The sequence below is a fragment of the Mustela nigripes genome, chromosome 3 (assembly GCF_022355385.1).
Source record: "Mustela nigripes isolate SB6536 chromosome 3, MUSNIG.SB6536, whole genome shotgun sequence".
In the NCBI taxonomy this organism is placed as follows: domain Eukaryota; kingdom Metazoa; phylum Chordata; class Mammalia; order Carnivora; family Mustelidae; genus Mustela; species Mustela nigripes.
In genome coordinates, this window is record NC_081559.1 from 35271988 (window position 1) to 35294902 (window position 22915).

The window sequence follows — 22915 nt, forward strand, 5'->3', positions numbered from 1 at the left end:
AAGAATATTAAACTGCTATTCATCACAGGATATAATTTAAACTTATTTATCTTAAGTGTTTGATTGTTGGGGTTTCCAGCCGTGTTTATTATGAAGATTTAAAAATATCTGATTGAGACAGCAGAACAGCTGAAGACGTTTTTTTGTCCTAGGAGACCTGCTCTTACTATAATAGATATTGGTAGGAGTTTTGGTCTTCTTGATGATTTATGACTGATGATATAGAATGTTTAGCCACACTAGTCTTTTGGACTTAACACACTGAAGCTTTCCCTTTTATCCCCCCTATGTTTTGTCTGACAAGTACCAAATTAGGTTTTATAATATTCAGATGTTTAGAGTTGTAGACCTTGTTTCATTAAGGCTATGCTGGGTTTTTGTTTTTTTTTTTTTAATAAGGGCAATGTTTTTCTGTGTCCAGAAAATATTGCCTCAAATTGTAGCAAATTTACCTGGCAGTTGAAGCTCTGTGGGTGTGTAGTATTTCTGGTATCTGTATAGATGGGTATTCAGAGCTTTGCAGTTATTCTGGGTTTTGAATGAGCTGGTCATTTTTGAGGGTGGATAGGTAGAAGTGCTGCTTAGACCTTCTAGGAAGGATGACTTTCCACGGGGGTTTAAAAGTGGTAATGGGTCATATGGGAAAGTGCCCAATATGCTTTTTTGTGTAGCAATAAAATAATTGTCACTCTTAGGGAATTGGGCAGCCTCTCTGTTCAGGGATTGCTGAAGCATACCATGGTATTTAGCAACTTATCCGTAAGTATTCTGTTATGTTTCGGAATGGGTGCCCCTTTCTTTTGTTCTTTGTGAAGTACACATAATGATTGTATTTTACCCATTTGCCCTTATATGAAAGGTTTATTGTTGTTGTTGTTTTGGTGGGAAATCTAGAAAACAATATTTGTAGCAATGTCATGTTCTTTACTCTTAGGACATAAAACTTGCTGGTAGGTGTTCCCCAACATAACAGTGGGAGCTAAATGTTTTTTTTCATGGTTTGTTGAGTAAGAGACCAATTTGAGGAAGGTGGTCTATTTTTAAATTTGAATCCAGATCCAACTTCAGTCCTATACTATTGCGAGGATTTTAGAAATTTACTTATATCCTTTCCCTGTTCTAAATATCATGATGTTAATATTCTAACATGGGGGAAACAGGAGAGAGAATGTGAAAGTTGGCTTATTGGAGGTATTTAGTAAATTCCCACCAAGTTTTTGCTACTTTAGGAGCAAGGCTTGTCAGAATCAGTCCCCCAAATCCTGAACAATTTTATTTAATGTTTATTTAAATCATTCACTTTGTGACTGTCAAGGACATTGTAAAATATTACCAAGAAGGAAGGGTGTTGTAATAATCAGTAAAAACTGGGCTCTGAATAGACTGCTGTTGAAAGAAGATGTGCAAATGACCAATAAACGTATGAGAAGATGCTCAATATCATTAGTCATCCAAACCATAATGAGATTCCACTTAAACCTACTAAGGTGGCTGTAATTACAAAGGTAGTAAATGGAGAAATCTGAACCCATTACCGTAGCTTTGTGGAAATGTACAATGGTACAACTTTGGAAAACATTCTGGCAGTTCCAAATGGCTAAACAAAGAAGTTCCCTATGACCCAGGAAACCCACTCATGGGTATGGACCCAAGAGAAATGAAACACATGTCCATATAAAAACTTGTCCATGAAGGTTTATAGCAGTGTTATTCCCAAGAGTCAAAAGGTCGAAATAACCCCAAATGTCTGTCAATTGATGGATGTGATATAATCATGCCTGGAATATTATTTGGCCACAAAAAGGAATGAAGTACTGATATGCTACAACATGGACCAACCTTAAAAATATTATGCAAAATGAAATAAGCCAGACACAAAACACCACATGTTCTATGATTCCATTTCTGTAATTGTCCAGAATAGGCATAGCTATAGAGACAGAAAGTAGATGAGTGGTTACTTAGGGCTGGGAGGGATGGGGCATGATAGCTAAATGGTATCGTTTTCTTTTTGGGGGTGATGAAAATGTTCCAACACTGATTGTGGTGATGGCAGATCTCTATAAATATATATGAAAAGCCATTGAGCTGTACACTTTAAAATGGTGGATTAAATAGTATGTCAGTTGTATCTCATTAAGGCCACTATAAAACATAATCAATAGACACATATAACGTGACAAATACTGTGTAAATGTATATAGTTACATTAGATTATCATCTGAAACTAGATCAGTGTGTTTTATTATCATTTCATTGTTTATATGAAAATACTTTTGGGGTGCCTGAAGATTTTTAATGGAAATAGTTAAACTGTTTCCTTTTTAATCTTGCATTTATTTATAACCAGCACAAAGTAAACTTTAAAATAGCCTCAGGACCAATTATCAAATATTCTGAATATGAAATCTTAACTAACCAGATTCTGCCCTACAGTGTTCTTTTTTTTTTTGGCTTGATTGTGTGTGTGTGTGTGTGTGTGTGTGTGTGTGTGTGTGTGTGTGGTTTTTTCCCCCTGTAGTCTTAAAGAAATAAGAAATTTAAACTCAGGTGTGCACTCAGTTGATGATATGGAGACCTATGACACAGGACTCAAAGTAAAGGGTAGGAAAGTTCATCAACAACAAAAAGCACATTAATTAAACATTTGCAGACTCATCCCCAAAGGGTATGATAATGAAGGAAAGAAAGAGTAAAGTTAAGCAGACTCTTACAACTCTTTCATTACACGAAAATTAGATTGGTAATCTTTTGGGGGGAAAATTCTCTTCCAAACAAATTACATTAAAGTGGGCAATTAAAGAAGATATAAGGAATAAACTCAAACCAACTTAAAAAGATTGATGAAAACACCTTGCAAAAGTGAACTCTGCTCTGTAATTGACCGTCATTAATGGGATATGTAAGTCTGATATTTAAAGCAGTCTTTAATGAGCAGGTTGTTTCTTCTCTCATTTTATCTAGCAACCAATTTCTTGAAAGTGCTGTTAATAGAAACTGTGTTCTTTGACATAAAATTGTAATTATAGAGACATCGCCTTGTATATCAATGTAATTATTACTGTCCAAAGCATCACACCCAGCACAGAAATCCCGTGGTCTCTGCATTAAATGTTAGTCTGCCTTTCATTGTGTGCATCCGCAAGACAGGAAGGCTTTATCAACTCTCATTTCAACCATTGCCTTCACTCCAGTTAGGACTTCACAGGGAAGTCACTCCAAGTGTTGTATAGCTCTGAGTCCACTCCAGATGAAAATAGCTCATACCAGCCCTCTCTGGTACCCCTTGGACTTTGTAAATTCAGATCTTGTTCCTCTTCAGCATGTAAGGACTCACACACGCATGTGCAGTTTCATGCTGGGCGCTGTGGGTACAACAGTAATGAGACCGTAACTGCCCATGCTCATGGAGGACTTTTCCGTTTGTCATCTTTCCTTATTTTGAGGGTTATTACTGTACTCAAAATGATCATATAGATTATTGTCTTTGCTTACAAATAGGAAGAATGGAAAGAGTGGTACGTGGCTGTGTTCTATAACCTTTTTCTTGTGCCTGTAGGCTACTCCAGATATCAGGATTCTTACCAGTATGGATGGCCAGCCTACTCTGAAGAAATACCCAGGAACTATGATGCTTACAAAACTATAACCTTTTTCTTGTGCCTGTAGGCTACTCCAGATATCAGGATTCTTACCAGTATGGATGGGCAGCCTACTCTGAAGAAACACCCAGGAACTATGATGCCTACACAGCAGGACTGAGTGAGGAGGAACAACTGGAGAGAGCATTAAGAGCCAGCCTCTGGGACCGAGGTAGGAATGTTGCGCCCTTCACTTAATTTAAAGCATACCTCACATGGTGAGATGGTCTGAAAAAAGGACTATTTGTAGCAAATTAAACTTGAAATAGTTTATAAAAAGGATATGTAGATGAAAAAAAATGTGTGCAGATTGTGATTACCGAGAATGGGGTGTGATACCATATTCCCAGCAACCTAAGCTAGTAAGGTGCCAGACTATGTAGGTATTGTTAAAGTTGGTCTTTTTATAGGCCCGCGGCGCTCCTCAGTGCCTTGGTGTTACAGTTAAGAAACCTAAAAAAGACTGAGGGATGTGAAAAAAGGTTTACTTTGGATTTCATATCTACAAAGCAGGCTGTATGTCACTGTATATATCAAAGTGTCGCCCACAGACCTTCCCCAAAGTCATGTGGACAGCTTGGTAAGAATTCAAATTTAGGGTTCTACTCCAGACCTGCTGAACCAATCTCTTTGGGGGCAGATCTTAAGAATTTGTATTTTCAACAGGCCTTCCAGAAGATTCTTTTATGGATTGATGTATGAAAACCACTGCATTTATCATGCCACTTTTGTGTGGGTTTGACTTGCTACTGTTATTATAGTGACAAAAAACCATCTGTTCATTCAGTAAGCATTTACGAAAGTCTTGACTATGTTTTGCGGTCTGCGTTGGGTACCCTAGGGAATACAGAGAGGTAAAAGATGTACTCTCCCTTGAAAAGTTCACAGTCTCAGGTAGAGGAGATGCCTGCGAGAGGCCACAAGGGACAGATGACCATAGTATCAGGTGCTCGGGTGAGAGTACTCAGCTAAGAGAGGCTCAGGCTAAGTGCTAGATGCAGGCAGGAGGGGCGAGCTCTCCCTTCACTAGGCCTGCCAGACTCTCACAGAGGACTGGGACCTTCAGGAATGTGTCAGATTTACAGAGATGTGGGCAGGAGTCAGTACCACACAGACAGGGAAGTAAGGGGGCCGTCAGCCAGCCCCCATTTTGGAACAGGGCCTTAAGAGAAGAAGGGGAAGAAGAGTGGAAAGCGAGGCTACAGCCTGATCACAGAGGTCATAGAATCAAGGAGGCCAGGTGGAGAAGGGACCCGCTAAGTGCTGGAAGTGCCAGTGGAGTCCTGTGTGTGGTTGTGACATGATCAGAGCTGTGCTTTAGGAGTCTGGTGTCGGTCATTCCACAAACAAGGATTGGGCACCTATCTGGGATCCCGGGCATGGCGCTAGATGCTAGGGATGAGTGCATTATGACCACGAGGCTTCCCACTTTGAAGAACACAGTCAACACCAGCAGCGTGCATGGAGGTAGCATGATGGCGGCCGTCTGAACAAGAAACCAAAGTCCAAATGAAGGGGGGTGGGGGGAGGGCCGGGGAATGGAGCGGAAGAGAGAAGTCAGTATTCCTTTGGTAATGAGTATCAGACTTGTGTGCAAGTCATCTGTTACTATCTAACACATCACCCTGACATGGCTAAAACCAATAAACATTTCTTCTTGCTCTTGAGCATATCTGGCAGCTGACCAAGCTCACGGGATCTTGGGCTGGCCCTCGTGCTAAGGCGTCTGCAGTGGGTCACTTGGAGCTGGCTGCCTGGGGTGACCCCACTGACTTGCCTGAGTGACTGTCTTTGGAGGCGGTGGTGGAAATGAGGTCACACACCCCACCTGGTCTACCAGGCTGGTGAGGGTCATCTGCCAGGCTTCTGCCCCAGGGTTCCAGGGGAGTAGAAGCCAGCAAGGCTTGTGCTAGTGCCCCACCAGTGCCGCTATATTTTGCCACTGCCACAAGTCACCGCCCAGACGCATGGGATTTAGTAACAGACTCCGCCTCTTCATGGCAGGAGTTGCAAAGTCGCATTGCAAAGATCATAAATACAAGGAAAGGTAGAGAATTAGGGCCATGCTCATCATCATTTTATTGCATATACTCGATGGTTTAGCCTCTCGATCACAAGCAGCATGCCTTAGCCTTTCTAGAGTTGGGGGTAGGGCCCCAGAGCCTGTACTAAAATAAATTTTCATGGTTTTATTCCTATGCACACAGGAGTTTAATCACCATTAGGCAAGGCAGGAAATCTGGGACAAGTAAGGTTGGAGTGAAGCTACTGATTATGGACTTTGTACCAGACATCGTTTAGGAACACAGACTCACAGTGGGAGAGAATATTTTGAGGTGCTGTGACTATTGTGAATCTTATTATTGTGGTGGGTACAAAACTCTGTATTTGTCAGAACCCACATACCTGTACATCACAAAGATGGAATTTTCCTATCCAGAAATTTTCAAGAGGTAAATAAGAATTGATAAGGTACCTAATGAAATAACTGGTGGTCCTGCAAAGACCATCAAGGACTACAAAAAGCATCACTTAGAAGGTTCCTGAGAGGCAGGACAGTGATGACGTGTCATGTCATGGTGGAAATACTAAGAACAAAGGGAGAGATGGAGAGATGGAGAGATTGGGCAGTCAAACACCTGAGTGCCGCTCTCAAGCTCAACGATGTTATCCATGAGGCAGCCTGTTGGGTGTCTCCCAGTATGATGTGGTATGAGGAGCACAGTATCATGTTCTTGCTGTGACATCTTCTCACTACAAGTATTTAACCTAACTCCAAGTCTTCCAGTGTAAGCATCAATATACAGGAGCTGTGTGGGATAGAGGAACAGGCTGAGTAACACCATCGAGAAATAATCAGATAAAACCTGGGATTTCTGCAATTCAATGAGAGTGGTCTCCTGGTTGGGGGGGGAGGTCCATGTCAAAAAGAAAAAAAAAAAAACAGGGTGTGGTTTTGTATTAAAAGGAAATAACAAACATAACATGAAAAGCTTGAAAAACTGACTACAAAACCTTTTTTTATAAAACGGGAATTTTGTATTTGGGCTAGATATTAGAAGTTGTTAGGGAAGTAATCAGACTTCTTGGATGTGATAATGGTATTGTGGATAAGTAGCAGAATGGCCCTTATTCTTGCGACGTACACGCTAAAGTATTTAGAAGCAAAATAATGTGATGTCTGCAACCTGCTTTGGAAGGTCAGCCGACACGACCCTGTCCTCTCTCTCCCCATCCCTCCACATGTACTGCATTCAAATAAATTTGGAAAACACTGCCAGACTATGAATATAGCAAACTATACCCCATTAAAAACCCAGAATGGCACTGGTATTCTGATGATTCTAATTAGTTCTGCAGTTAGGAGACCAGTTTATTAAATTAATGTTTTCTAAGAGCCTATGGAACTAGTTCCAAGAAAACTGACCTGAGGAGACTTCGTGAAGTGCATTATACAGTAACAGGTAGCAGCAAAGGAATTAGCTTTATAAATTGTTTATATTATTAACTTTAGTTTTATTTTCTTTGAAACACTTTGTGATTTCCTTCTTAACAACAAGAAACCAAAGAGATATTGTTTTAAAAGCCTTAATACTTTTTTGCCTTTGTTTCCCTATGGAGAACAATACTTGGTTTGAGTTTTATTTTATAAAATTCTGACCATATGTACATACTATTTTGTACCTTACTTAGTTTCATTCAGTGTTATGTTGTAATCAGATTTTCCTACCACTGAATGTTTGGAACATACAGATCCTCCATGTATTATCTTCGATTTATACTTAAGTATGTTTTTTGGAGGGGAAAGTATGCTATTTGTAAATAGTAATTAAAAAAAAAGTACGTTGAGATTATTTTTTTCCTCTTCTTTAGTCTGTTGACATATGGAATTATTTTGATTTTCAAAGGCATTCCCAGGATAAGGCCCACCTGATTGTGCCAATTTATGGCCCACCATGGTGAAAATGCCCCGTGCCCCCAAAACAGACCTGTATTCTTCTCTGGTTGGGTAGAATATTCCTTATACTTTAATTAGATTGCCTTAGTCTAGCGCACCTGGTCTTCCAGTTCCTTCTGATTATCTACTGTTCTGTTGCATACTGCGTTTTGAATTAAACAAACTGCTCTCAGTAATACCAAAGCATATTGTTGCTGTGGTTACCCTCTGTACACCAAACACTTTCAGAGCCCTCCAGTGTTACCTTGTTTTTTAGGGTGGGGTGGAGGCTGATAGGCTGATGAGGTTTACTCAGTGTCTGCTTGACCTTGGATTTCAGCCCTTCCACGGTGCTGCAGCTTGGGTAGACTCTCCCTCTGCTTCATGCCTCTCTCCTGGGCTACCCTGCTGCTGCTTCTCACTCTGGGCTTTGCAGTCAAGGGGCAGGAGGCAAATGAGGTATGCTCTGATTAGGCCTTGATCTTAGTTACTGGATGTCTCACTTGGAGGAGGTGTGGCCTCCAAGGTGTTCCTGGTCCTCCCCGAGGTTTAGAGATCCCTGTTTATTTCCCTTTCTCCTTTCCTAAGCTGCACTGGTTTTCACCATTTCTGTTAGGGAAACAGTGGCTTTTGCCTTTCTTCTGGGCACTGGACATTTTTTGTTAACCAGGAAAGAGAAGAAGGATCTGGGCAGCCTATTTTACAAACCTTTCCCACAAGGGCTGCTGTTCTTTCTCCTAGGACTGAACCAGGAAGGACAGAGGATGCTTTCTGGGCATGCTCACCCATCCCTTTTGGGAGGACTCTGCCCACAGGAGGTTCTGAGAAGAGCCTAAAAGTACGTGTGAATTCTCCTCTATCATAGTCCCAGTATACTTTGTGATATATGTTCTCTGAATACATCCTGTGTTCTCTTGCTAGTTCACACTCAGCCTTAGCAATTTGTTCATAGTTTTGGCTAAATTCTTTGTATTAGTGTCCACTGGAGTCTGAACTAGGTGAGCAAGTGCTCTGGTACCTTTTCAGACCTCTGTCTAGTTAGTTGTCCAGGTGTTTGAGCTCCGTGATGGGTTGAGAAAAAGTCATTAATTTGCAGATTGTCTTGCATTTATGTTTATCACAAGAGTGATGCTCTTCCTAGCTTTCTACACCCCAGAGGGAAGCTGGAAACTTTCCTTGTTCTTCATCGGGGTTTGAATCTCTTATTCTTAGTACATTTATTTACTACCTTTTTTTTTTTTTTTTAAGTAAAGAAGATCTTTCCCTCATGAAGTAGGTAGAATTGATAGCCCTTTTTAAACAGCCTCGATAAATGCTTTATTTTTTCTCTTTGATTTTCAGTTTTCAGAGTAAGATGTTAGCGTAATAGAGTTATACTGAGATTTACAAGGGCCCACTAATAGAAATTCATTTGGTAGAATGCCAGTCCACCAAGAAACCTCCAGCACCAATTAATTTCAGACTGTTCTTTAGTTAAATACATTGGAGAAGTGTATTAAAGAATCGAGGTAGCACCTTTTTTAGTTCAGAACTTGCTGTTGTCAATATCCTCACGGTAACTGGCCGTACAGGTCCAGAGGCTCATGCAGGGACTAGTAATACCAAAGTAACCTTTGTAGAAGAAGTCTCAAAATCCCTATGATTTCAAGGAACATGGATGTTTACTACTATCAACAGAAATCTTGTCTTGTTCTGTTGGCAGTCTCCGCTCTTATAAGCAAGTCCAAGAGGCAGCTGATACCACAATAATAGAAAAATTTTGGAAAAGAGCCATCTCTTTCTTTGAGTCAAAAGGCAGATGCCAAGTAGGAACATTAGCTCATTGCATTTTCCTCTCTCCCCTCCCCCACATCCTTCCATGTATAATTTGTGCCTTTTTTTTTTTTTTTTTAATAGCCTGCCACCAAGTTCAGCTGGTGGCTGGGTACAAAGCTGTGTCCTTTTCAACTCCTCTCTGCCAGCCTGGAGCATGTGAACTGGTTAAAGCTGGAAATCCTTACTGGCAAGTGGCGTAACTTGTGCTCCTTTTCTTCGACTCTTCTGCAAGGCAAATGGCCACAGTCACACTTTGGCTCTCTCGTGAAAATCGAGCAGATCTATCATCTCCCCACCACACACACACTGTACAGTTGGGGTTGCTGGTTAGCCATATGTGAAACTATGGTGGAATATATTACAAAGGTCTTGGCTTCAGAATGAAACTGGTTGCTGCTTTGTCTCTCCGTCTTTGGATGTGAAATTACCAGGGAAGCCATTTTGGAAAAAAAAAATATTTAGGTTCCAAATTAATATCTAGTGCTTTTGTTGTTAACAGATGATTTGACAGGATCTTTGAATCTTGTTTAGAAGCATCATGTGTTTGTAGGGACCAATTGAGACACATTTTAGGTAAAAAAAATAAAAAGAGAGAACTTCTGTACATTTTTCCTTTTACTGAAGCTATAACCAGCGTATGTAAGAGCAGCATTTGTCTTGTTTCTTTATTGTGTGGACATTTTTGAGAAAAATGAAATGCACTGTGTTCATTCTCTTTATCTTTCCTGGCGCAGTACAAAGGGAAAACGATGGGAATGTCTGTGGCCTGCGTTCGGTCCTGGCTTATTAATGAACTAGCTTCACTTGAGGTGTGAAAGACTGAATCTAACCAGACCTTTGTTGTATTATTATTTCTTCACAAGAAAGATGGATTGGGTACTCTCTTCCTTTCCCATTGTCCTGTGGTAAGGGACTGAGAAGGAGGGGTGTAGCTAGGAAGAGGTGGAGGCACTGGGAACTGTCAGGAATGTTGGGCGTGTGACATGTAGAACTCAGGGCTCACGGACAAAAGAGCGGTCCAGGAATATAAACTCACACCGCTAATGAGGGCCGATCTCACCCGATCCATACATGGATTAGGACGTGGTATCTTACTCAGTTGTGCCGTTATATGATCCTTCTTTGGCCCAGTGGAGGCAGGCATAATGGGCGTGTTTTTAACATATGCAAATGGCTTAACAATGTTCATGGCTTGCCTGCAGCCTTGCGGAGGTGCTGGAGGCCAGGACAGAGATGTATAGCTAATTCTGTGTGACCACTTCACTTTTTTTTTTTTTTTAAGTAATTGGGTGTGTTTTCCCCTAGGAAAAGTTTCTATATAATGAAAAAGTACCATCTGCCAGATTGTCTAAAAGCAGTCCCATTGCAGAACACTTTCTTTGGATTGTGATTCTGACTTGCTAGCCTGTATTGGAGACACTCATTTCAGCGAGGGAAGTTTGATATTCGAGACTGTGTCTAGATGTCAAATTGTGCACATAAAGAAACATAAGTGTATGAGTTCTTAAATCTGTGAAACAACATGTGACTATCCCAGCCAGGGAGAAAAACAAATGAGAGGGCCAGAGTTCTGTTTAGGTACCCATTGTAAAGGAGCCAGCTTCTCTTGAGGTCCCAAAGTATTAACCATAGCCTGCTGTTACTGGAATAATAAAATAGCAATAAAGATACATGAAATTTAATCATATTTGGGAACTTGACAGTAACGATTATGCGTGTATTTATAATTTTTCTTCTGCCACCCCCCACAATCACCATTTATTGAAAGCATTATTCAGATGCTAATGAGTAGATTGAACAATAAAAGTATAAACAAAACACTAATGAATTAATTCCACCCACCCATGTTCCCCCCCGCCCCCTCCCTCGGCCTCTCATACTTGGAGACTGCTTTTGGACTACCAAATCCTAGCAGTTTCAGAAATACTACCTTGCACGCTCATGCTGCTCTGCTCATCATTCCTTCTGTCACTCAGCAAATCTGCATTTGAGCCTCTCATATGTGTCAGATACTGTTAAGCATTGTAGACTACAGAAAGGAATAACTCCTTTTCCATACTATCAAACCAAAAATATTATTCTTTTTGCTGAACAGTAGATTTAAGTGACTCACTTCACTTCAACTAACCAATATATTAGATTCACAAAAGACAGTAGCTTTTGAAATATTTTTTCAGAGAGCGTGACGGAGAGAGAGAGCCAGTAGGGAGAAAGCCAGGGGAGGGACAGAGAGAATCTTTTTTTTTTTTTTTTTTAAGATTTTATTTATTTATTTGTCAGAGAGAGTGAGCACAGGTAGACAGAGGGGCAGGCAGAGGCAGAGGGAGAAGCAGGCTCCCTGCTGAGCAGGGAGCCCGATGTGGGACTCGATCCTAAGACGCTGGGATCATGACCCGAGCTGAAGACAGCCGCTTAACCAACTGAGCCACCCAAGCGTCCCCAGAGAGAGAATCCTAAACAAGCTCCATGGCCAGCACGGAGCCTGTCCAGGGCTTAGACTCAGCACCCTGAGATCATGCCTGAGCCAGAGTCAAGAGCCGGACACTTAACCAAATGAGCCACCCACATGCCCCTAGTAACTTTCAAAATGAACTGATCACCTTACTTACCTATCTATGAAATATTCAGCAACCAACATTTCCTAAATTACATAGGAATTTTATGGTTTACTATAACAATGATTTGTATACTCAAGTTATCTATACAATTTTTAATCTCAGAAGTAATTGACATGCTTATTCAGTATTTCGTAAAGTCAAATAATTGCAGAAAATTGTTAATTTTAGGCCTGATTCAGAAACGTTTTGTGTCTACAAAAATGTATTCATTTGGAAAAGAGTTATCAAATAGTGCTTTAAAATTACAGTGGATCTCACATTCTTACTAATCAGACAACTGAGGATATGAGGAAGTTCCTAATCCTACATATTTATACTAAAATATAAAACCAAACAGTGTCTTATTTTTTTTTTTTGAGCTAAAGGCCCAGACTTTGTTACACAGACTCAGCTGTTGATATTTTCAGTGAGTCGGATTTTATTTTCTTTTTATCTCAGCCTTTCTAATTCTAATTCTAATTCTAAGCATTACAATTGCACATCAAAAGCATATATATAACATTTTACGTGACTGTACTGTAATATTCCATCTTCATCTGTGAGCTGAACACCAGTGATGAGTTCGGTGTCTTCAAAGAGCCACATCATTGAACATATTAAGCACATGACTTCAGTTTAAATCTTGGGGCAGGATGTGTTATTGTGATCCTGTGCTTAATTTATTTAAATTACTTTTAAAGTCAGTGACGAAGAATGAGACAACGTCACATCATTTTTCAAATGTAACTGTGATATGCTGGCCCTGAGTGTGACCTTAGAGGTCATCATATCTGATACCTGCTTTCACCCAGTGAGGAAACAGACTCAGAGAAGCCCATCATCATCTATACACATGTCTGTGAACTTGGCCTCAGTTACTGTCAACAATGTCCTGCCCTGGGGATGCACATATGAAGTAGGCAGGTGTGAGATCAGGGAGTCAGGGAGTCAGGAGCTCCCTACAAGGTGCTAGATTGGACCCACATTTCTAGGGCTCCCGTGAGCCACCCTAGAGCCGAACCCCTGCATGAGACCCCAGACTTGACTGCAGACAGGCTTTCAGCTTTCCCTTGCCACCAAGGGCAGAGTCCACATAGCCTTCCAGGGAAGGGGGAGCAGCTCTCATGTTTGTGTGCTAACACCTATTAAGGTGTGTGCTGTCATTGCTGTGTGGTTCTGCTTTTGTTTTGACATTGGAAGGGGCAGCACTCCATTCCTTTTCTGGAAGTTCTACCTGAATTCCAGATGTCCCAAAGTAGATGGTGCTGAGGACCTGAGAGAGGTGGTGGTGGGTACCTGAGCTCATCTATCACCATCTTTTGCGATTTGGGCAGTATTTGTCAATCTAGTTATAAAAAGCAATATATATTCACTGTGGAAAATACAAATAAGAAAAGAAGACAAAAGTAATCCATAACCCCACCACCCAGAGAAAAACCACTTAACATTTGAGTTGTATCCTTTCAGCTACCCATAATACGGGTGCCGGGAAGAAAGCACTGCAAATGATTTGGTGAGATTCTTTCCAAGTAGAAAGGAATTAAGTGCCTGTCCATGGTGCTGGGAAGGTTCCCATACCTACACTGTGCTACAAAGGAAGCGTTTGTAATTATCTTCTTACCGATTGTGAAGTGGTGGCACAGAGAAGTCAAACGATTTGCTCAGGGTCACATTCTAAGTGGTGAACACCAGACAAGGAGGCCAGACTTCTCTGTTCCTAGTTGGGATACTTTGGTATCATCCAACAGAGCCTGTTCAGAAGAAGCCTTTCTAGGCTGCCACTGAGTATTCAGTTACTGTGGCGACTGCGCCGTAGAGTCAGGACAGAAACTGAGCCAGAGTTTTGTTTGCGTTCTGGGAGCGGATTGGCTGTTGTGATCTTCCTGAATTCAGAATCCCAGGAACTGAGATGGGTGTGGCCGCTCTGGAAGAGTCAGGCTATGTTTAGAAAGACTATTACTTCTAGAGTAACAAGGACGTTTCTTTTACTGTGGTCCTTGCCTGTCCATAAATGGTTGGCTAAGTTCTTTTGTTTGTTTGGCTCTGGTTTGTTTGTTTTTTTTAACAGAACTTGATAGCATCAAAAGTAGCAAGATAAATCATTTGTGTAGGGAAAGAACACCCTTTAACACAAGAAGCCTGCATCTCTGGTACCTTATAGAACACACACACACCAAACGAAAAAAAAATTATTACTGTACACAATCATAAATCATATGCCTGGATGTCATTCATTTCTACCAAAATTTATAGTGTATGAGCATAAAAGCATTTCTAATATGGGCACATTAGTGACATTTTAATTAAGGATATTTGTATCGTTCATTTAAATAGGGTTCTGTTTTTGTTCAGTAGCTTTCCTTTTAGAAGAGAAATGATTCAGAACAAAACCAGAATAAATATGCTCACATTCAGTGTGGCTTAAGACATCAGAATTTTACATCAGGCTGTTACACATTTCTCCCACTCCTGGTGAATGGGAATTTTTCCCAAGAGAATTTCTGCTGCCCTTTGTTCTGCTTCTCAAAATCCTCTCGCTCAGAGTTGTGCGCAGTCTTCCACCCATTTTGTTGTCTTGTTGCTAGTAAGAAAAATCAAGAGTCATGTGTCAGCTTCCACTTATTATAGCATCACAAATAGCTTTCACAGTGGTCTAGTTTCATCACATGGCAGTCCTCCAAGGGTCCAGAACTATTTATAAATTCTGTTGCACTTAGTTACGGAGAGCCAGATGTGAAAGTCATGCATAATATGTATTTATATATCTTCATGAATCTCAATTAGGGCCCAGAAATCTTCTTATGTCACATCTGTGTTATTTAAATCTATTTTTTGTTATAACACAGTACTGAAATTGTGCAGTGTTATGAAGATTACTATAAATATTAAGCTGATTAAAATTACATTGTAATTATCTGCTTTGGAAAAATTGCAAATGGCCTAATCGTGGCATGATAAGGGACAGATTAAATAAATCATCATGTAGAATATTACTTAGCCATTAAAAAGACAGAGAAGCAGGCTCATGGTATATCAAACGACAAGCAAGGATACAAGTGGTATTCTCAGTGAAAACCCATTCATTTTTGATAGACCCAGTAAATGTGCTGTAAAAAAGATTGGGGTAATGTTTAACAAAATATCCATTATCCTTATTTCTCAAGAATAAGATTATGGTGACTTCTATTTTGTTGTTTTGGCTTAATTCCATTTTCTAAAATTTCTACAAAATCATGTGGAAGCTTTAGAAGGAAAAACACCTTATTAAAGTAAATCTATGCATTGCTAAAAAGACTCAGTATTAGCCATGCTCTTCTCTGATGTTCTCCGAGCTGCATTCCATTGAAGGCATCGGTTGCTGCAGAGAAATGCACAGACCCCTGTACATCATGCATTCATGCCTCCAGCCTCTGCAGACTACTGATGGGTAGTCAGAGCGATGGGGGAGACTGGGCAGAGCCCAGGGTCTGAACTAGGATCTCTCCAGCTTCTGTCTCCCCTTTTCCTTTCTGCTTATCCCTTCCTTTTCCTTCTCCTCTCCACCCTGAACCTTCTGGGCTAAAGTTATCCACACCCTGCCGACAAGAAGGCCAACTGCTCCTGCCATCAGTAGCTAGCTCTCCCCGCTTACTGCAGTGGTTTCCTGTTAAGGTTCTAAATCTTCTAGTATGAGGCTGTGTTAGCACACAGTTTTCGAACCATGGCACCTGGCGGTTCCATTCTACCTGGCAGTATATGAAGTAGAAAGCTTCGTACATGTTATGCAGAGTGGTCCTTTCCTATCTGTTCTTGTGGTAGTTGGAATGCAGGGCTTGGGTCACCAGTGAAAGGAGAAGTCTGGCGCACTTTCCCTGAAAGAGGATTTTTCTATTTCAAAATACAGTTTTGAGTTACCAGAAAACAGTATGGGTTGACTCGTGAATCACTGCATTTAGAATTCTTTACATAATCAACCTAAACCACCCAGAGCCCAGTAGTTTTTAATTTTCAACTCAGTGAGACTAAAAGGAAACAGTTTGCTTTTGGCTACAGTGATGCTGAAAGAAAATAAAATGTAGCTAGTCCTTCGACATTAAGGGAGATAAAGTGTTTAATAAGTGTCTTCTAGAAGAAGTGACATCTGTATAGAACACCTGCTGTCTTCATTATAACTTTAAATAAGCTGTGTCTCTGGGGTTTCACAGGACCCTTCTTTTGGCACACACTGCTGTGACAAAGATAAGTTTTAAAACCCCAAGTAATTTGCTGTTGTGTAGAGGATGCTTTTTGGTGAGACATTTGGGGGTGCAGAGGGGAGTAAGCCCCTGGCTTAGATAACTCAGGCCCAGCAAGGTCCATTTTGAGCATAATTTTGGCAGATGACAGTTGTCAAGTTATGACATTTCCTAGCCCTTGGTAACCCTAGTGATTCACTAATTATCATGTTAATGTTTTCTATAGCATAGAAACATGTAGGCCATTCTTCTTGATATGGGGGCATAGCTGTTCAGTGGAATTCTGGATTTCTTCATACGCTTTGAGAAAGGGACTTGAGCTGTGCCTCTGCTGATGGCGTGTTTCTGTTATGTTTTGGTCTTTAATGGTCCTGCCTATAGGGACAGGGTGGGTGGACGTTAAGGAACTTCAGGGAGAGCCTTTCTCAGGGTGCCTTTTAAAAATCCCCTGCCATTTTGGCAGGTTGCTATCGAACCAAGAATGATTTCCATAAGCAATGGTTGTAAAAAACTATGTGACCCCAGAAAAATAGTATTTAACCAGCAGTGTGGTTCATCTTATTAGCCCGAGGAGAAAATAACTCCCTACCAAATTCTACTCTATTATAGATAAGATTGTTTGAAGCCAAAATCAAAAACATCTGTTTCTTTTTTTAGCTGCATGAAACTAACATTTTGTTCCCCAAAGCATCAGCAGTTTGTACAGATGCCGTGTACCCTGCATCTCTTAGACCTTGACACCATACAAGAAGGGCATCTTCAGAGTTCATGACCAATTAGAACATCCCTTCCTGTCAATTAACTGGCAGAATAATGAGATCAAATGAATGCTGTCCTTAAAAACACCTAGACTTATATTTTCTAAAAAGCATGCCTTGCTCTTTGCAGTTCCATGAACAGGGAAACAACTACTTAACATTAAGATAACTTAAAAATTGCACCTACAGCAACTAGAAGACAGAGGCATCGTCATTTACTTGGGACCCAGAATTCATGGATCATCCTCCTGAGGAGTGACGTCATCACATCCGCCGTCACTTAAGTGTCACAAAGGTCGGCAGGCAGAACACTTAGGTAGCGAGCATCCTTTCTCATAGTAAAGCGTGTAGAATATCCAAGTTTGGGATTATCTGGGCTTTTGACCCTAAATTTCAGTTAGTGGGTTCCAGCCCATGGCCCACCTAAGGATTATGGTTTTTCCCCTGAAAGTGATGAGTTGTAAAGGCTTTGAACCAAGAGAGGAGCAGAGAAAGTGGGTGGCAACCCCAAGATGAGAGGGTGGCCCGTTGGAAAAACTAAGTTGTGTGGGACTACAAGCTGTTTTTCAGGTGGAGCCCCAAGTGGCCAACTGGGTGGGAATTCAGTTGTGAAAGATCCTGTACACAGTGTTTAAGGCTTTTGTAGGGGACTCTGGGGACAGTGGAAGCCAGGGGGAGTCTTCAGTGAGGAAGCAGCAAGAACAAATACAGATTTGAAGGTCAGTGTTCTGTCCCGCATGTGTGGGGATAGGAGTTCTAGAGGAAGAGATGGAATTTCAGTGAGTCCTAGTATGCCAGAAACCATTGTAAGTGGCCTGCGTGTGTGTATGTACATGTGTGTGCAGGTGCATGTGTTAATCCAACAACAGCGAAGTGAATATTACTATTTACCCATTTCAGAGGAGACAAAACCAAAGGGAGGCCGACCGAGGTCGCACAACCAGGAAGCGGTAGAGCCACGACGTGAGCCCAGACAGTCTTGGTTGCAGACTCTGTGGACCCAGGCATTGTTATTTACCCTCTCATACTGTGTCGGTGGGGTTATCCTCACCGTATTTTAATTAATAATAATTAGTAATACATAAATAACAATTTAGTTAATAGTAACAGTACTAGTATTCCACAAAATGCTGCCAGTACTTCACTAGCTTAGTGAATTCTTTGTAATCATAACCATCCCTATTGGAATGAAATTATAGACATTTTAGAAGCAGAGTTGTGTAAAATATTCATCAAAAAGTTTCAGATTACGTTTTCCAAGGAGAGGTCACTGTATGTCTTCTTGGCCCACTTGAAGCTCTCTGTATGGGAACGTGTGTGGCAGATTTCATGGTTGAGTCTTTTCAGGGCCTGCTGTTGGATCCGTGTGACAGTCCGGGGGATATGAAATCCCAGAATGTTCTCTGACCCACAAGTCACAGTCCACTAACTGTAGATGGAATCTTCCAACTCAGCGGAAAGACAGGAAAGGCAGTATTAAGAATAGAAGAGAGTAGACTTTTCTGAAAGATACAGCTCACCAACAGCAAGGAGAACTGAATATATTCCTAACTGCAATGACCTCACTTGGTTTCTGAAAACAGAATAACCATTGTTGTCCCATGTGTTTCTGTAAGCGAATGGTGACCATGGGTGCATCCAAGGACTGTAATTCATGAAAGACCAAACATGCTGTTGACTAGTATTTAAGTAACTAGTGGAGGTGGTTTAGAGATTTTGGTGGCGCTCAGCTGCTCACCCCTTCAGATCACCTGGAGACCTTTTTAAAAATTATGAACCAGGACACATAGCTGGTGGGGTTAGAGTGAGGGAGTGTAAGGAGATGGCAGTGTGGGCCCAGGCACTGTGGTTGCTTTGTAAGCTCCCCCCCGTCTTCAGGTGGAGTGATCCTTGAAGACCAAGGTGAGAGGTTCCCACTGATCTCTAGCAGAAGACAATGGACACCTTTTTTTATTTTTTAATTGGAGGTACAGATAATACCACCCATTTCAATAGTACCTAGATTTCTAAATTCTGCATATATAGTTTGTAGAATGTATGAAAATTCCATACTGTGCCAAATAGGAGCAAGGTAGCTCCCTTCCTCTCCCAAAATGAAGACGAAGACCCCATTTCCTGTCTTCAGAGAACTTGGTCCAGTGGGAGAAAGAGGAAGTGTGTAAGGAGGGAAGAAAGTAATACGGCATCAGCAAGACTAGCTCTTATTTCTGTGAGACCGTCGCTAGGAAAGAGAAGGGAGAGGGCACCTGGGTGGCTCAGTGGGTTAAAGCCTCTGCCTTCGGCTCAGGTCATGATCTCAGGGTCCTGGGATCGAGGCCCGCATCAGGCTCTCTGCTCAGTAGGGAACCTGCTTCCCCCTCTCTCTCTATCTGCCTCTCTGTCTACTTGTGATTTCTGTCTGTCAAATCAATAAATAAAATCTTTAAGAAAAAAAAAAAGAGAAGGGAGAAGGCTGGTTGGCAATGTTGAAGGCTATGAAGGGTGGAAGAAAGGGAGGAAAGAAAGGGACGAAAGGTGGTACCTGGTTTCTCAACGTGTCTCCATGACAAAAAGAACCCCCCCAAAACAAAAACATTAAGCCCATCTTACATCACATGCCAATTCTTATTGGAAATCGTGCAATTAAGAAATTATAAAATAACATGTCTGGTTTTTGTTTATTTTGTTCTCTAAACTTAAATTTTACTGATGAGGAGTGGAATTTTAATGATGATTGCTCATAGTGCGTCCATGTATTATTATTTTGCCTTTTAACATGTTTCTTCTTAGAGGAATGAAATTGTCAGGCTTTTTCATGGTTAGGGAATTTGCAATTCACGAGATCGCCAATTAGAGACAATTCTAACCTGATGGCTCAGCTGTACCATTTAAAGAGAGCTCGGCTGGCACTTCCAGGAAATCTGCAGAACTGTTCATCTGTGGGGCCTGTGGCAGTGATTTGGCCTTACAAGAATCACACAGAGTTCTTGTTAACATAGTGGTTCCTGGGATTCTAAATCTGTAAGGGTATTAGGAATGGCCTGGTCCTAACTACCTTGGCAACGTGCACCCTGGGGGAAAAGGTTGTTATTGGCTAGAACCTTGTGGCTTATCCATCCTAGAGCCTCGTGGCTTATCCATCCTGGAGCTTGTTCTGGAATCCACATCATTACACTCCCCACTTGGAGCTGTTTCTACCATATCATGTAAGTTCATTTAAAAAAAAAAACCTATTATAGCTTTTTAAAAATTTTATTTATTTATTTATTTTTTGGACAGACAGAGATAACAGGTAGGCAGAGAGGCAGGCAGAGAGAGAGAGAGGGAAGCAGGCTCCCTGCTGAGCAGAGAGCCCCATGTGGGGCTCGATCCCAGGAACCTGAGATCATGACCTGAGCGGAAGAAGCCAGAGGCTTAATCCACTAAGCCACCCAGGCGCCCCTGCAAGTTCATTTTTAAGCATAATATGCAGTCAGAAAATGAATGGAGTTCTTTGACAAGCAACAGTGCGCATTTTGAGCATTACTAAAGCTTCTCCACTACCTTAGAGGCTTGTCAGTACGATCCTTTGGTGCCCATTTTGCCTTGCAAGCAATTAGTGATAGCAAATGGAGTAGAGGTGGGAAGATATATCCCTCAGATAAGTTTTAACAGGTTCCAGTGATCAGTGTGGATCTGCTGGCTTTTTCATACATCTTTAGGAACTGCAGTGGATTTTCTGTTCCTTTGTATTTAATAAATATCCTTGTGAAATGATCCAGAACATCCTCCATCTAGATTTTCTTTTTACGTATTTATTATTTTGATGCCATAAATTTTTGGTGGGATTGGTTTTAAGGTATTGCAAGACTTTTAAGACAAGATTAGGGATCAAACTTACCATATTTATTAGTTGTCTGGTTTTATGTTTATAAAACAGAAATCAGTTGTAGTATCGACATCTTGCTAGATTCAGAAATAGAGGATCTTTGAACTGGGAGACACCTTAGCAGATTCACTCTTCAGTGATTTCTGGAACACTCCCTGTAGTGCTGGTGAGACGGGCCATCTATATACGCTGTCAGATATAGGAGTCTCTGGAAGGACCTTGTCAAATAAAATAAAGAATAATTCACTCTTGTGGACTGGTGCCAAGTTGGTACTTAAGGGGATTAAAGTTGAAATGACTTGATTAACTGACCCTAGCTTCACATTTTATGGTATTTTATGGTAGTTATCAGGTAAAGTTTAGCCAACCAGACAGAACGAGCTTTTGCTTATCAAGAATTTGATTACTATTTTCTTAAGATTGTATTTATTTTTCAAAGAGAAAGAGAGGGAAAAGCACATTTCCCGCTGAGCAGGGAGCCTGATGTTGTGGGGCTCGATCCCAGGACCCTGGGTTCATGACCTGAGCCGAAGGCATACACTTAACGACTGAGCCACCCAGTAGTCCCTGACTACTATTTTTTTATGAGTAAAGGGAGAAAGGAAAAGAAGTAAGCAGAAGGGGCTTAGAATCTGTCAACCTCACAGTCTTTGACGAAGCCTTTTGCAGCCTTGCTTTCCCGCCTCGACAGGGGCTGGGGCTGGGCTTTGCAGTCACTCAGGCCCCACCCAGTGGGAATCCCAGCTGTCTCCTCTCCACGGACGAGCAGGGTCATTAAGGGATTTATGGGGATTTTGGTGGCGAGGGAATTAAGCCATGCTCCAGGCACTGTGGTGGTGGCCCCCTGAGACGGGACGAAGGGCACGTGGCAGCGAAGGCTGTCGCTCTAATGCCTCTTCCTGCCACTTCACTTTCCTTTCTCCTCTCCACTTATCTTAGATCACCTGCCGAAACCTTTTCTTTTGGCATCCGTTTCGATTTCGGAGATTTCTCCCAAAAGGTAATAATGGTAATGAACGCTTAAGCCACTAACATTTAGCCAGCCTCTTAGGGACCATGCAGAGCAAGTTTATTACATGCCTTTTTTATTTTCCCTGTTCACTATTCGCAAGAACTTCCAAGTTAGGCACAGTTGAGGCTCAGAAATTAAATGTAATAGAGTCAAGGTATGAACGAGACCTATCTGACTTCAGAGCTCTTCATCCCCTGCAGGTCACACGAGGGATCTCCTTCTAGGAGTATTCACTTCTGTCTCTGCCACCATCCCAGATGGCGACGGTTATGAAAACAATAAGAGCTAGTACAGGCTTCACCTGGGGGCTGCTCGAAGCCCCGTGCGTGTATGGCCTCATTGGAGGCTCACCACAACTCTGGACAAGCTTAGTCACTAGCCCCATTTTTCAGGTGAGAAAACCAAGGCACAGAGAGGCTAAGTAACTTGTCCGCTTACCCAGGATCACACAGGGTTAAAAGTGCTTTTCCAACTCCAGTTCTTCGTCCCCCAGCTGTCTTTCCCCTCTTGTTTGACCAGTTCTTAAAACTTATTTTACAGTAGGTCTGACGACTCACAGAAGAGACAGGAGCTCCCTCCTGCCCACTTTAACCATGCTGGCTACACTTTCCAGCTTCCAGTAATGTGCACACTCTCTCCTGATCCTCGAGCAGTCCTTCCAAAGGAGTGATGTATTGGCTACTTCATCCAGAGGCTACACAGAGACTAATGCCCAAGCAAGGAAGAACAAACAGCAAATTCATTAACTAGGAATCTATTTACAGTCAATTCCCAAGGCTCATTGTGCAGCCGGTGCCTCCACATCATTTAGAGCTGCTAATAAATGAAAGTCTTTGCATCTTTCCAAGTGTCTTGATATTTACAAGCCTCGTATTTTACCATAGGAAGCAGCCTCAACAAGCATATTCATGTGTTGACAGTTCTAATTAATACAAGTAATTAGTCCTGACAGTGGAACCGTGAAAAGAAGACCCATTCATAAATTTGCTAATTATGTTACTCTGCTCAGAATTTAATCGTGGCCTGGTCTTTCATCATGTCTATATATGGGCAAAAGGCCATCTTACTAAATTCTTCTGACTTCTGCATTTACT

The 22915-nt window shown here is 41.5% G+C and overlaps 1 protein-coding gene across 6 annotated transcripts in view; it reads left to right on the forward strand.

Annotated features, from left to right (window-relative positions):
• The window catches only part of RHBDD1 (rhomboid domain containing 1), a 123841-nt gene that overhangs the window by 68292 nt on the left and 32634 nt on the right, over positions 1-22915 (forward strand). For 2 of the 6 annotated variants that reach the window (XM_059393610.1, XM_059393607.1), the window contains exon 6: positions 3670-3813. In XM_059393610.1, coding sequence (XP_059249593.1) covers positions 3670-3813 — 144 coding nt within the window. Of the gene's footprint in view, positions 1-3669; positions 3814-8319; positions 8417-9474; positions 10664-22915 lie in introns of those variants that run through there. The other 4 variants (XM_059393608.1, XM_059393609.1, XM_059393605.1 and 1 more) reach the window with 4 other exon arrangements.